Below are 12,926 nucleotides of genomic sequence, written 5' to 3'. Positions count from 1 at the left end.
ATGAAGTTCTTTCTTTTCTTAATCATATATATGAAAATTTATAATCAATTAGTTCATCCGTATATTAATTACACTTATGTTAAGTACTACTTGTGTGTGTACTGTGTGTAAATGACACCTAATGCATGTGTCCTCTGTTGCTCTTCTGGAGGTTTCTCCCTGATATTGATGAATAAAGGGTGTCATATATGCATGTTGTTCATATTTTCAAGCCCTCAGAAATAAATCTGTCATTGTGACCTATTTAAACAAGATTGACTTGACTCAAATTTCACATCTGCAGCTGGCGTTGTCACTAGGCATGGTTGGGTATTGTGGCATATTGTGTTTTTGGATTGTTTTCTCCTTTTTAAACATATCATGCTTTATTCCCAAATCTTTTTGGATCTCGTCTGATGCAGAACGGGGAGGCTCGTTAGTGAGACGGACTTTTCTGGGGAATAAAGCACTGCTGTATTTCAGTCAGCAGAGATTAATTAAAAGAAGGGCTTACAGAGTTATTCATAAACTTTTTATTTATTTGATATGGTGTGTGAACAACAGAAAAAAAAGTTTATGAGGAGTATTTGGTGATTGGATTCCATCATAAAACCATCATTTTACAGGGGTAGTCACCCCATGAGCCATACAGGAATATCCTCCTGCTGGAGTCTAGAGACTGGTAGAAATTACCGTTTTTTGAAGTTTTGATAGAAAGAGTTAGCATGAAGGAGATGTGCAACATTTTTAATGTTTTATCGACTTTAACTAAAGCTCAGACTGGTTTTCAATTCACTGTGTCCATTCTCAAATTTGCCAATATTCTTTGAATCACTATTCTGATGTCAATTGATGACAAAAGACCTACAAGAAGACTTAGGATAGGAAAAGTAGCATTTAAGACATCCAAACATACACATTACACACATCGACATTAAAGCAATTTGAAGTTTGCTGCACATTTTATAAAATGTTGCGAGTCAAAGCAGGTTTTTAATCCACTGACAGGAGAATGTAACAAATAGAGGCAGAGGCTTAGTCTGCAGCGCCTCATTCAGGAGCAAACCGAAAGTATCTGCCCTGTAATGCCAATAAAACAATTGACTGATTGTTGATTTGATGTTGCCCAACTCACCACTGAGGGAGTGCCACTGTGTGTGACAATGGGAGGCTTTCAACTTCCAGTTTGTGCCACCTGGAATAACGCAGCAGTTGATTTCTGAGTAACGCTTTTGTAACCTGAAACTGTGCTTGGTTATAAACAGCCATGTCGTATACAAGTCCTAACACAGTATGCCACTTGCTTATGCTGTGACTTCTAAATATGGCAATTATAGCTGCATTAATGAAATGTTTTTTTTTAATGTTATAATGCTGCATTTAGTGCCAACTGTGTGTGTTTGCATTTACCAGGAAAACAAATTTGGTGGCCTAACAAGCAGAAATGTGGAAATGTTTGCCAGACAAGTATAAGTTCCTTGTGCTGAACTCTTGATCAAAAGTTGGTTATGATAAACTTCCTGATCAAGTAACACAGAAACATGCTGCTCAACAAGATGAGTTGCTCAACAGGTTTTCTGTTGTTCTCAATTGAATTGCAATGCCATAAAAATAAGGATATGTTGGCACTGTTGATATGCACAGAAATTACAATTTCTTTTTCAATATGAATGTTGCAAGTGAGGTGACATTTTCCTTTCACTTTGGAAATATATGAGTGCAATATTAGAATTGCATGCAAGATCATATGAGTTGGAGAATGGGAAAAAGTATTTTATCATTACAAATAAGGAGAAGAAAGCATTACAGCACAACCAAGGCATAAAACAGACAATACAGTCACCCGTCTTCATGCACATTCACTCTGCTTGTTTTAATATCCTGCACAAACACATGACGTTGGACGGTGCACTTGGGACACATGGTGTGTTCTGTACATGCAAATCCATTTTTCCCACATTACCTTCAGGGCCTTAAAGACTGAGACTTGCTTCAACCCGTCATAGGTGAAATCTGACAGGTTACTCTTTAAGCCACAAGGAGATTTGGGGGAGAAAATCACACCCACAGTTAGTAGGACGGGAGTGATTCAGTATGGTTGTGAGGCATGAGAAAAACCCAGAAAAAATGGAATTAAAGTATGTACTGATACATAGATGATATGGACCAGAAAATCAGCACGAGAGCTGCTATTGCAGACACTGTAGGGAGCTAGCAATGAAAACACATATCAGAATAATGAGAGTATTTCCTTCAGGGAGCTAGTTTGAGACACTGTGACTTTTTTTTTAACAAGCCACTCTATTGGTCTCTGTACAGCTACACACTAATTGGCTCACTAATACTGGCAGAGATAATGATGAGCTCTGCCAACGAGCTCTTTGTACTGTAGATATTCTACTTCAGCCTTGAACTAAGAACCTGACTTTGCAGAGTATGAATCTGACTAACAAGCAGCCACACTGCTGCTCGCATGGTTGAGTCCTCTGTTTTGAAGTGTCTGTTTCATGTTAATGGTTATTTCGCACTCTGAATAAATTTCATTAGTCATTACGATGAAACCGTGCAACTAACACACCTGACATGCTTTAAGATGCAGGATTTAAAGGCTCCTGTTACTGTTCAACCCACATCATCGCACACCGATAACGCTAACACTGTCAGGATGCAAAATTCAGGTGGACTCACACATATTGTCCTATACTCTGAGGTATTGCTCTCACAAAAGACTAGGCCAGACGCTCTCCTCTCACTTAAGTTTCCACAGCCTAAGCTGCCTGTGAAGACGCTCTTGGGTAAAGAGGAAAAACAATAGTTAAGACTGAGATGGCTAAAAAAAAAGACGTTAAACTGGAGAACTCTAGGATCTTCACTTTAGGCTTCTGAAAAGCAGAAATTTCGGAGGCTCAACATCTTCATTCTACAACAGCGACATTTCGTTTGTAATGACTTGATCAGACAACTCGCTAATATGTTGACTCACGTGGAGCTGTAGGCTAAATCCATAATGTAAAATTGTATTTTTTGTGGCCAGGCTTGGAGTAATAAGGATTATTAGGATAATAATAAAACTACCTGCCATGGCTGTTGGTTTCACCTGGAATTCAGAGTACATGAAAAACAAATTTCAAAGAACATGGAAAGCAAACTGATGGAGTCACTGAAGTGTCACAAAGCATTAAGCCTCATGGTAACAAAGAAGTGGAGCATTGCTGCACTGGCATCTCTTACTAAACCGGTTGAGAGTGTTGCTAAATGTGGTGTGTATACTTTGGGTGGAGAACAAGAAGCCTACTTAATGCTATATTTTAGCACAAGATAGAGCAGCAGAACAATAGCATTGCCAGCATCGAAATAAATTAAACATTGCAGTATCTTACTGGCAGATTCTTTGCTGAGTCCAGATACACCACCAGCAGGGCTGATGATAGCCCATCATTGGCCAGGCTTCTGTCTGCACGCACGCTCCGCAGCACCTGACAGAAAAGACAGGAAGACTAGTCAGAAAAAGTATAAAATCTCCCCTGACAACAGCCGACACACAAACACTGTTATTGTTGTTGTGGTTATTATTTTTTCAGTTATGTACCTGGTCCAGCTTCGTGGGAGTGGAAAGCAGAGACAGCCACTCCAGTTTTAAGTGGAGTTTCCCAGTAGGAGCCTCCTCCAGGTCAAACCACTGCAACAATGTGACAAAACATCAAAGTTAAGTCATTAAGTAAAGTCACTGAGGGCTTAATATTAATTTTTACAGCAAGTGGATTAAAAATAATTGCGAAAAACCTATATGAACTGTGCTTAAAGAGTACATACAAGAATTTTTTAAAGGAATAGGTTGACATTTTTGGAAAATTGCTTACTCACTGTCTTGTTGAGAGCTAGATGGGAAGATCGATATCACTCTCGTCTGTACTGTAAATAAGAAGCTCGGGACTCTAATAAAACTGTCAGTCATTTATTTTGGGACTGTCATCATTATAAAAGCTTTTGGAAAGATCTATGTGCTTATGTGAAATACAGAATCTATCATTCTTTCTCTCTCAAATGGAAAAATGATTTGATTTGGTTTTACTGACCACAGAGGGAACGATGATGATATTTTTTATCTAATAAACTTTATTAAAATGATGGCCAAATCTTATATTGATAAATGTACATTTTCAAATAATAAACCTTTTTTTCTGCACTGGCTAGTAAAATAAAAAATGATATGGTTATTGTTGCTCACAGTGGAAACAGAAAAGCTATGAAACTATATTGAGTCTGTTTGTTCTTTAGTGTTTTTATGTAGTCGATACTTTAATTAAATATGTTAATGTGTTTTGTGTAGTCTTATAGTTTTCATGTTTATTTGTATAACTCTAACCTTTTAGTGCATTATGTTGGTACTAATACTATATATTATTGTACACCTGTATGTAAATGTTTTTGTTCACAAATAAAAGTAAAAAAAAAAAAAAAGGTAAATATGAACAGCCAGCATCTAGTTAGCTTAGCTTAGCTTAGCACAAAGTCCTGAAACAGGGTAAATAGCCAGCATGGCTCTGTCCAAGAATAACAAAATCAGCCTACCTGCTCCTTTAAAGCTCACCAAATAACACATTATATGTTGTTTGTTTAATCTGTGAGAAAATGAAGTGAAAAAAACATCACATTGTGGTTTTACAGGGGGTTATTTGATGGACAGGTAACTTCTTTGAGTCTTGTCGTCGCTGTAGGTTGCCAGGCAATTAGCAGATATTTGCTAATTTTGTTTGTGATTTTGTTACCTTTGGACAGAGCCAGGCTTGTTGTTCCCCCATTTCCAGTCTTTACGCTAAACTATGCTAAGCTAAGATAAACTAAGCTAAGCTAAGCTAAGCTAAGCAGCTACTGGTAGTATTTCATATTTTCCATACAGACATGAGTGTGGTATCACTCTTCTCATCAAACTCTCAACAAGAAAACAAATAAGCCCATGTCTCAATATTGTTGAACTAATCCTTTAAGATATATAATGTATAAACTCTAAACAAATTCTAATTAAATGAATAATAGGAATGAGCAAACCAAGTGAGCACACAAGGTGTCTTACCTCATCAACCTTCTGTTCTTTGTGCAGCTCAGTCATATCGATCATCAAGCTGCCAGTAATGACAAATAATTACCCAAATTTGGTCGGCAAACAACAAGCAGAGAAATCACACCAATTAATCTGAATAGAGGGGATCCAGTTATTGACCGGCTGTTATGTGGTGTCAGCGCTGAGGTGTAGTGTTATGGCCTTGGGGCAAAATCAATTGACTTTCCCCTTGGACTCAGAACTGTGAGATAAAACCTCTCCTTCACTTTAACTAATGTCTACTAGCTCAGATCCTTTTCTTCACACCATCCCCCCCAGGTCTACGATACAACAAGCGATATCAAACCAGATCCTTTTAGATTGAGATGGATGTGTATACGCAGCTTGCCACAGTTACATAAAAAGCTTGTCCCAACCTATCAGTCACACTGCTGGGGTACAACAGAACTTGTTTTTTCTCATGAAGTATGTGTAATAAGATCAGAGCACAGCAGGAAATTAGAAAGGCTCACCTTCCCAGGAAATCATCCTTGTCTGGATCCTCATCAAACAGTTCAATCTCGAGGTGTTGACCTGAGTGCTCGTACACCAATGCCTGATGAAGATATGGACGCTTGTTCAAACAGGCCAATCAATAGACACATATCTTTGTTAATGACACTTACTCATTTTTATTGTTAACAAATAATAGTGTTGTAAACGTTCACCCTCCCCCCCAAACTTGTCACCTCGTAAACTTCATTCCATTTGGGATGGAGGCTCTCTTTGATTGTCTTGCTTTGGAACAGTTGGTTGCCGATCTGCAGGATGCCGTAGGGGTCAGACTTGCCCTTGATCAGCCCCCCTAGAAATTTATCTTTCCCTTCCAGATCCTGAGCCTCCAAGAAGTGAATCCTCAGGACTCCCTGTGGAGACATGCAGATCACAGTGTTAGAGGGGGGATCAGCTCTGAAATAGCAGCCTCTGACACTTCAAGGCCACAGTGGAGTTAGAGTAGAGGAGATGTGACTACTGTTATTAGGCACTGCGAGAGAAAACTGTGGCTTACTCCCAGAGTTAGGAAGTATCAAAATATTTGTAATGACTGTATGTTTTATTCATATTTTATTGGATTTTCTACAGTAGTTATTTAAATTATTTAATGATTTTGGGAACAAGAAATGCAAAAGGCAATCTGAATGATAATAAGTGTTGTACATCATGATAAAATGTGAATGTGTTTCAATATTTGTTTGCATGCAAACTTGAAATACAGAACATTTAATGAAACTACTTTCACTTTCTTTTCTACCTTTTTCTTTACAAGACTATTATACTTCCTCTAAAAACTAGATTCTGTGTGTGTGTGTATATAAACTGTGGTTTCAACTAGGGCTGCAATTAACATTTATTTTCAATTGATCTGTTGACTTTTAGTTTTTTTAGTTATCAGTTTTGACTGACCAACAGTTTGAAACTCAAAAACATTGAATTTACAGTGATATAAAACAGAGAAAAGCAGAAAACCTTTGTTGCTTGACAAATGACATAAATGCTGAATCCATTAAAAAACTGTTGTTGATTCATTTTCTTTCGATCCACTAATCAATCAATCAATCAATCAGTCAACTATCACTCCACATCACTATGAGAAAGGAGTGTCGGTCTATACAGTGTTTGTAACCTAAAATATAATTAAATATAACAAAATAGTAATCCTCAACAAAGTTGCTGCTTGCACAGAAACATGTTTATCTTGTTGCCATGGATACATGTACAAGCAGCAAAGCCTTGACATACTGTTTTGCAGCTTTGGCTGCTTTTGTTTCATTGTCTTTTAGTGCTGCAAGCTTCATACAGAAACCTTGATTACTACTTTATTTTATTATAGAAAAGAATCATTGAACACATATGACACAACATCCCATGAGATGTGTGACTATCATCTCCTGGCCATGAAGCAGCCTATTAGACGAGGCATATTAAACCAGTCAATGTTTTACTTGATGCAGTTTCAAACTGCACTGGTACCTTTGGCATGGGGAAGCGTAGCTGGGCCAGTTCCACATCCCCGACTAGAGGGACGGTGATACGGTTGGGTAATACCAGATAACTGTAGATTATGTCTTGAATCAGACTGTCAGAAAAGCCACTGTGGGGACAGGAGGGAGGCAGGATGGGGGTTGAGAGAGGGGAGGAAGGGAAGATAAACAGAATGAAGCAATGAATTATTTAAAAGACACTAAGGGTGCCCTTGGGTTATAAATATTCTCCTTTAATCTCAGCTTAGTACATTTCTGTTTCACATGTTGAAGATAGTAGGAATATTGGAGTCAGTTCAAACATGTTGCTACTGCTAGCCAAACCTCTAAATGTCTATCTGATCCACTAATGATTCAACACTGCGTGACAGCAATGACAGTGAGGGTAGAGATTGGCATTACTACCAGGCCTGCCTTCATAGTCATTTAGCTGCTGCAGAACAGCTGGATAATTGCAGTCAGATCATGATTAGAAAAAATGGTATTATTACTCAGCTTGTCTCTCGAATAGAAACAGCTATGACTACAGAACAACTGTCCATACATCATGGTAGGTACGACATATCCTAATCAAACCACCTGAGTTACTCCTGGGAAGAGAATTTGAAATGTGGACTATAAAACACACCGGCTAAATCTGCAAAATGAGCCACAGGAAACACTAAAGTGACGCCATGTGAGATACAACTACACAGTCAGTAATAAATCGGACATTTACCATTACACAAGAGCTGATGTACCTTTCCCCTGTGCTTCCTATTTGCCCACCAGTGTTGAAATTTAGAGCAGCCATGACAACTTGTATGTAATTGATGTTATAAATAAAGAGAACTCTCATCCCGGTTGTCTTGTTGAATTAAGCCCAGGATGCTTTCAGATGGCTCAATAGTCGCTGAGAGTCACGGCCCAAAACAAGAAGATTCACTTGTGACAATGATTAGACCCACTGTACCTCCCTAAAACGCCAAAACGAAGTAACTTCATATTTGGTCAAAGTTGAGGGTGTTAAATCCAGAATCTGCTTTTCGGCATCTATTTTAACATTTTAAATGACTGCAACAGAAATATGTCATTTAAACACAACGTAAAATTTACAAGAGCTGGAGAATCGAGGTAAAAACCAAACTGCCACTGCTGGTGAGATAGCCTTAGCTAAAGCTAATTTACCCACTTTCCTGTCAAAAATCTATTTTGATGCTCCAACATCTTGGTAATTTAGTTCGTTACACTATATAAATAACTCAGTAGCTACATCCGATCATAATGGAGAAAAAAAAGTAGCACCAGATAAACTAGTCCTGCTTTAGAGGTTGCTATAGCCTAGCTTAGCAGAGTAGCAGTAGTGTCCAGCTCTGTAGCCTCTGCCTTTAGTGGAATTCACATGATTTAATGTGGTTAAGCTACCTTTAAATCACATGTTCAAATGTATTAAGTTAAAGGTTAATTTAATAAGTCGCTTATTAATTTGAAACGACATGAAAGGTGAAGAAGACGAACATATTTTGTTTGTAGATACTTCGTTTTCACGATGCCCTTTGGATTGTCCAAACATTATCAGCATCTAAAGTAGTATCTAAATGTCTTTTGAGGTTTTATGTAAAGTCTGTGACAATCTCAAAAGAAATAAAATTAAGTCTTTACAACACATATATATTTAACACAGTTCGTTAAGAGCCTTTGAACTCTGAAACCTTTTTTCTCAACTACACTGTTCCTGTAGTTAATGCTCTCTGCCTTCATGAGGCCATTTTGACATTTATTCTTATAATTATTATGCTCACAACCACTCTACACACCCACTGATTTCCTCTCTGCTGCCAACCCCTGCAGAAAATAGGTCATCGCACACCTGACCCTTACAAACACAGGCTAAATATTATCTGATCCTTAAGCATCTCATTCACCAAAAGTGATCTTAATATATAAACCTGGTTTTTTTTGTTTGTTTGTTTGTTTTTTTTAACCAGGCATCGATTTGGCAAGAAATGAAATTCTACCAAACGATATTTTCTAAATGTCAAACCACCCAAATGTCAGTAAGTAATCAATTGCTAGCAGCTATTTGACATTTCAGAGCAGTCCTTCTGAGTCGGCTGGAATTTAATGTTGGTGTTGTTTGAGATTACAGAGCTATGGTTGTGAATCGGTTGCCAAAATATTTATAAATGCCTGCAGTTAACTACAACAGTGCAACCTTTCACATAGGTAACTTAATCATAATGGTTGTCAAAACCTCCTTAGAGAGCTGACAAAGGACAATAACTTCCTTATATAACTGACAATATCCATCAGTGCTGTCCTGAAAAACAAGTTGAATTGCTTTGAAAAAAGAAGCTGTGAAACAATATTGAAGCAGCATGGAGGGCTGACAAAACCACCAATGAAATAAACTCAATATAGCCACCTGTGTTTCTCCGGAGTCAGGGGAAACATTCATTTGATCAATCCTCGGTTTATCTTCCAATGAAACGGCAGGCTATAGCTCTTCTCTGTGAGCCGATTAGAGACATTATGATTCTCTAGTGGGGGACTGATCACAGGCAGAGCTTCTCTCCAGCTGAGAACTGAGATTGTAAAGGGATTCCTGCTGCATTTCTGTCGCTCACCTGGCACAAACACTGCGACACCCCCACGTACCCGCTTGTGTTTGTGACTGCACACTAACAAGAGTGACACAGTCTATTCATTCATTTTAGGACAACACTGCTTACTGTACATGCACACTCATACCATACAACATACAGTATGATCCTTTTTTTTTTTACTCACTTATGTGTTCTATCAAAGCGAATTTCCATCATTCTTTAAAAGATAATAATGTTTTGGCATGGCTCTAGAGACGGTGATGTCGGTCTGTTGGTGGCTTCCAGACTGAAATATCTCTATTTGATGGATTGCCATGAGATTCTGTACAGCACCACCAGCAGGTCAAATATCTCGACATCTACTGGATGGATTATCACAAAATTTTGCACAGATATTTAAAATCCCCAGAGGAGGAACCCTAATGATCTCGGTGATCCCCTGACTTTTCCTCTAGCGCCACCATGAGGTCGACATGGTGGTGAGTCAGTGAAATATCTCAACAACTATTGGACTGATTGCATAGATTGATAGCACAACCATCATTTTATCGTTTATGACGAAATACCTGCAGAACTAATGTGCCTACATTTAGCCTGACAGAGTCGCTAGCATGGCTGTAGACTTATTCTAAAACCAACTCAAATCACAACTTGTAAAAGAGTAAGACATTTGTTGCGTAATAATAATAATAACAACAAGGTTTATGAGAGACACACTGGGCAAGCCCTCAAGCATGCAGCTGACACTGTCTGTCTGACACTGTGAGGAACTCATAGCTGTCACTATGATTTCACCATCTGGGGCTCTCATATACCAGCGAACCACTCTTTTCACGTGCCCCCCGCCCTCCTTTGCGACCAACACACCCACACACACACATATTGCATTGCACAAGCCGCATGGATCCATTTCACCCCCACGGAGGACTCAACAGAAGGGCAGAGAGACACAGGCTACTGAGCTCTGCCTGTGTTAACATGTCTGTCCACATCAGCAGGGTATATGACAAGCAGTAATCCCAGAAAATCACATGCAGTACATGCGTCACTTTATTTTGGGGTGTAAATGATGTATGAACCGCTTGATGCAGCAGCAAGTAATTGTGTTGGGCTGTTAGCAACTCTTAATCGACATTCATTTCCTCTTTGCTCGGCTCACACAGCGGGGAGTAAAGTGAAAAGACAATTAATATGAGCAAGAAAAAATAAGCAAGAATGAGGAAACAGTCTACAAATAGCACATTCACTGCTATGACCTGTTTTTTGCCCAGTTAGATCACACTTGTAAAGTGCTTGACAGAAAAAAAAGACCCATCCATCAATAGCATGGTTAAAAATGCTGCAAATCTAGCTGGGCTATTCTTTGACATCTCAACTTTCCTTTTCTCTCTCACAGACACAAAGACATTTTTTCAAGAAGCAAGACAAGCAGGTTTTGGACTGACTTACTTGAGCCCAGGAATGTCCAGTATATTGGTGAGACCTGTCCAGTTTATGTCGAGAAGCTAAAAGGAAAATAAAAAAGGAGAGCATTTGTTCAGAATGGAAGAGTGGAAAGTGTTAGTGACTTTAAATTGCCAAATCCAAAACACTTATCTTTATTGTTTCCTGCCCCCCTGAGCAACACTTAACACTTGGCTACTTGTTTTCTAGCCAACACAGTCCATAGATTAATAACAGCAGAGACAGATATATATATATATATATACAAGTCGCTGCTAAACTAAAATAAATCAAAAGTTTTGTAACTTGCTAAAAACAAAGCACTACCTTACCTGCTGTATGTTTATATTAATTATTTAAGAAAAAATTGTGACTTATTCCGGCTGGAGGTTACCCCACTTTGGAACAAAGGTCTTCAAACACTGTGGAGGCTTTAGATCACACACCAGTTATACATTAATGTATATATATGTTTAAAACAACAAACCTTTTGGCAACTGATGTGTATGTTCATTGTTTTTATGTTTTTTTGTTTCCATTTAAGTTCGCCTCACTGTCTTAGTGTTTAAAAGGTGCACAATTAGCAACTGTTAGCTTCAACAAGAGGACTGAAAACACAGATCCATGATGGAGAAGAAGACAAAACACCTGGCTTACTGAAATATTTATAAAAGCAGCAACCACCCTCTAGGCTCTCATTAGTTTTCAGGGTTTAATGAGGTCAGGTCCAATGTAGTTTTTCACGGTTAAGTAGCAGTTTTTACAAGAACATTCAGGAGTCAAAAAGATGATACAATTATACACCTATTTCATTCTCTTTCTAAGCAGCACCAGAGATGTCAAATTTGGATTAAGGAAAGCAGGAAAAAAGACATGTCAAAGAGAGGTGTGAAAAGCATCAGCTGAGACCTGAGAGGCAGACAGATCCTTCCTCTTTGATCTGTTTCTGCCTCCGAGCTGACGGAGCTGGTCTTGATGCGTTTTCTTAATGAGCCTTTCCCACCCTACTTTTCTCCCCGAGCTGCCTACACAGCTGCAGATGCACTGAGTGCTGCTAGGAAGAGGGGGAGCACTGCAGGACTGTGAATGATGTGGATCGTTGTCTGCGTGTTGTGGGAACATGGTGCAGGAAGACACACTCCCTCCTGTACTACTATTCACTTAAGTGGACAAAAGAGTGTTGTTGTATTCGGTTGAATAAGCAAACAGCTAACTGTTACAGCTTGTTACAGCTCACTAAATCAATCAGTCAAACAAAAACTAACTGTTGATGTAATTGATTAATCCTAAAAAAAAAAAAAGATTAATCAATTGATCTTTAGGCTGTAAAATGTCTAAAATAATGAAAATTAGTTTCCAGGGTCACAACTGAAGATTGATGTCACTCTCATGTCTCTGATAAGCTGGTTAGCTTATCTTAGTTTAGGCTAGCTGTTTCCAGTCTCTATGCTAAGCTAGGCTCTTCTCTCAGATGTAGCTTCATATTTAATGGACAGACATGAGAGTGACATCAATCAATTACAGCTATGGGAACTGTTTTGTTATTATTTTGGACAATTTACAGCCTACAGATTAAATGATTAATCAAAAATAGCTTTATCTTTAGATTAATTGCATGAATTAATTAATACATTAGTGAATAATGTAAAGACTCATTATATGACAGCATAATCAATCAAAATCGATATTCTCCACTGTTGGACTTAGGTCGTTTCATAAGTCATTACATAAAGTGCAAGACTGTTTGTTCAACTGAGACAGAGTAATAAAATCTCTTCAGAGATCTCGCTGCAGAATGTATTGCATCTTTGTTATTTATATTACACTGCTCTGAGT

The 12,926-nt window shown here is 38.3% G+C and overlaps 1 protein-coding gene across 7 annotated transcripts in view; it reads right to left on the bottom strand.

The window, feature by feature from the left end:
* Window positions 1-12,926, bottom strand: part of esyt2b (extended synaptotagmin-like protein 2b) — a 32,724-nt gene that overhangs the window by 6,758 nt on the left and 13,040 nt on the right. For 6 of the 7 annotated variants that reach the window (XM_042398945.1, XM_042398938.1, XM_042398940.1 and 3 more), the window contains 8 exons: window positions 11,097-11,152; window positions 7,052-7,172; window positions 5,770-5,946; window positions 5,554-5,636; window positions 5,054-5,102; window positions 3,569-3,658; window positions 3,360-3,455; window positions 1,943-2,005 (listed from right to left, as the gene is read on the bottom strand). In XM_042398945.1, the coding sequence (XP_042254879.1) occupies window positions 1,943-2,005; window positions 3,360-3,455; window positions 3,569-3,658; window positions 5,054-5,102; window positions 5,554-5,636; window positions 5,770-5,946; window positions 7,052-7,172; window positions 11,097-11,152 (735 nt within the window). The remainder of the gene's footprint in view (window positions 1-1,942; window positions 2,006-3,359; window positions 3,456-3,568; window positions 3,659-5,053; window positions 5,103-5,553; window positions 5,637-5,769; window positions 5,947-7,051; window positions 7,173-11,096; window positions 11,153-12,926) is intronic. The other variant, XM_042398939.1, reaches the window with a different exon arrangement.

Source organism: Thunnus maccoyii, chromosome 21 (genome assembly GCF_910596095.1).
Source record: "Thunnus maccoyii chromosome 21, fThuMac1.1, whole genome shotgun sequence".
NCBI lineage: Eukaryota > Metazoa > Chordata > Actinopteri > Scombriformes > Scombridae > Thunnus > Thunnus maccoyii.
Note: the sequence above shows the minus strand (reverse complement) of the source record. Positions and strands in the feature narration are given on the sequence as shown.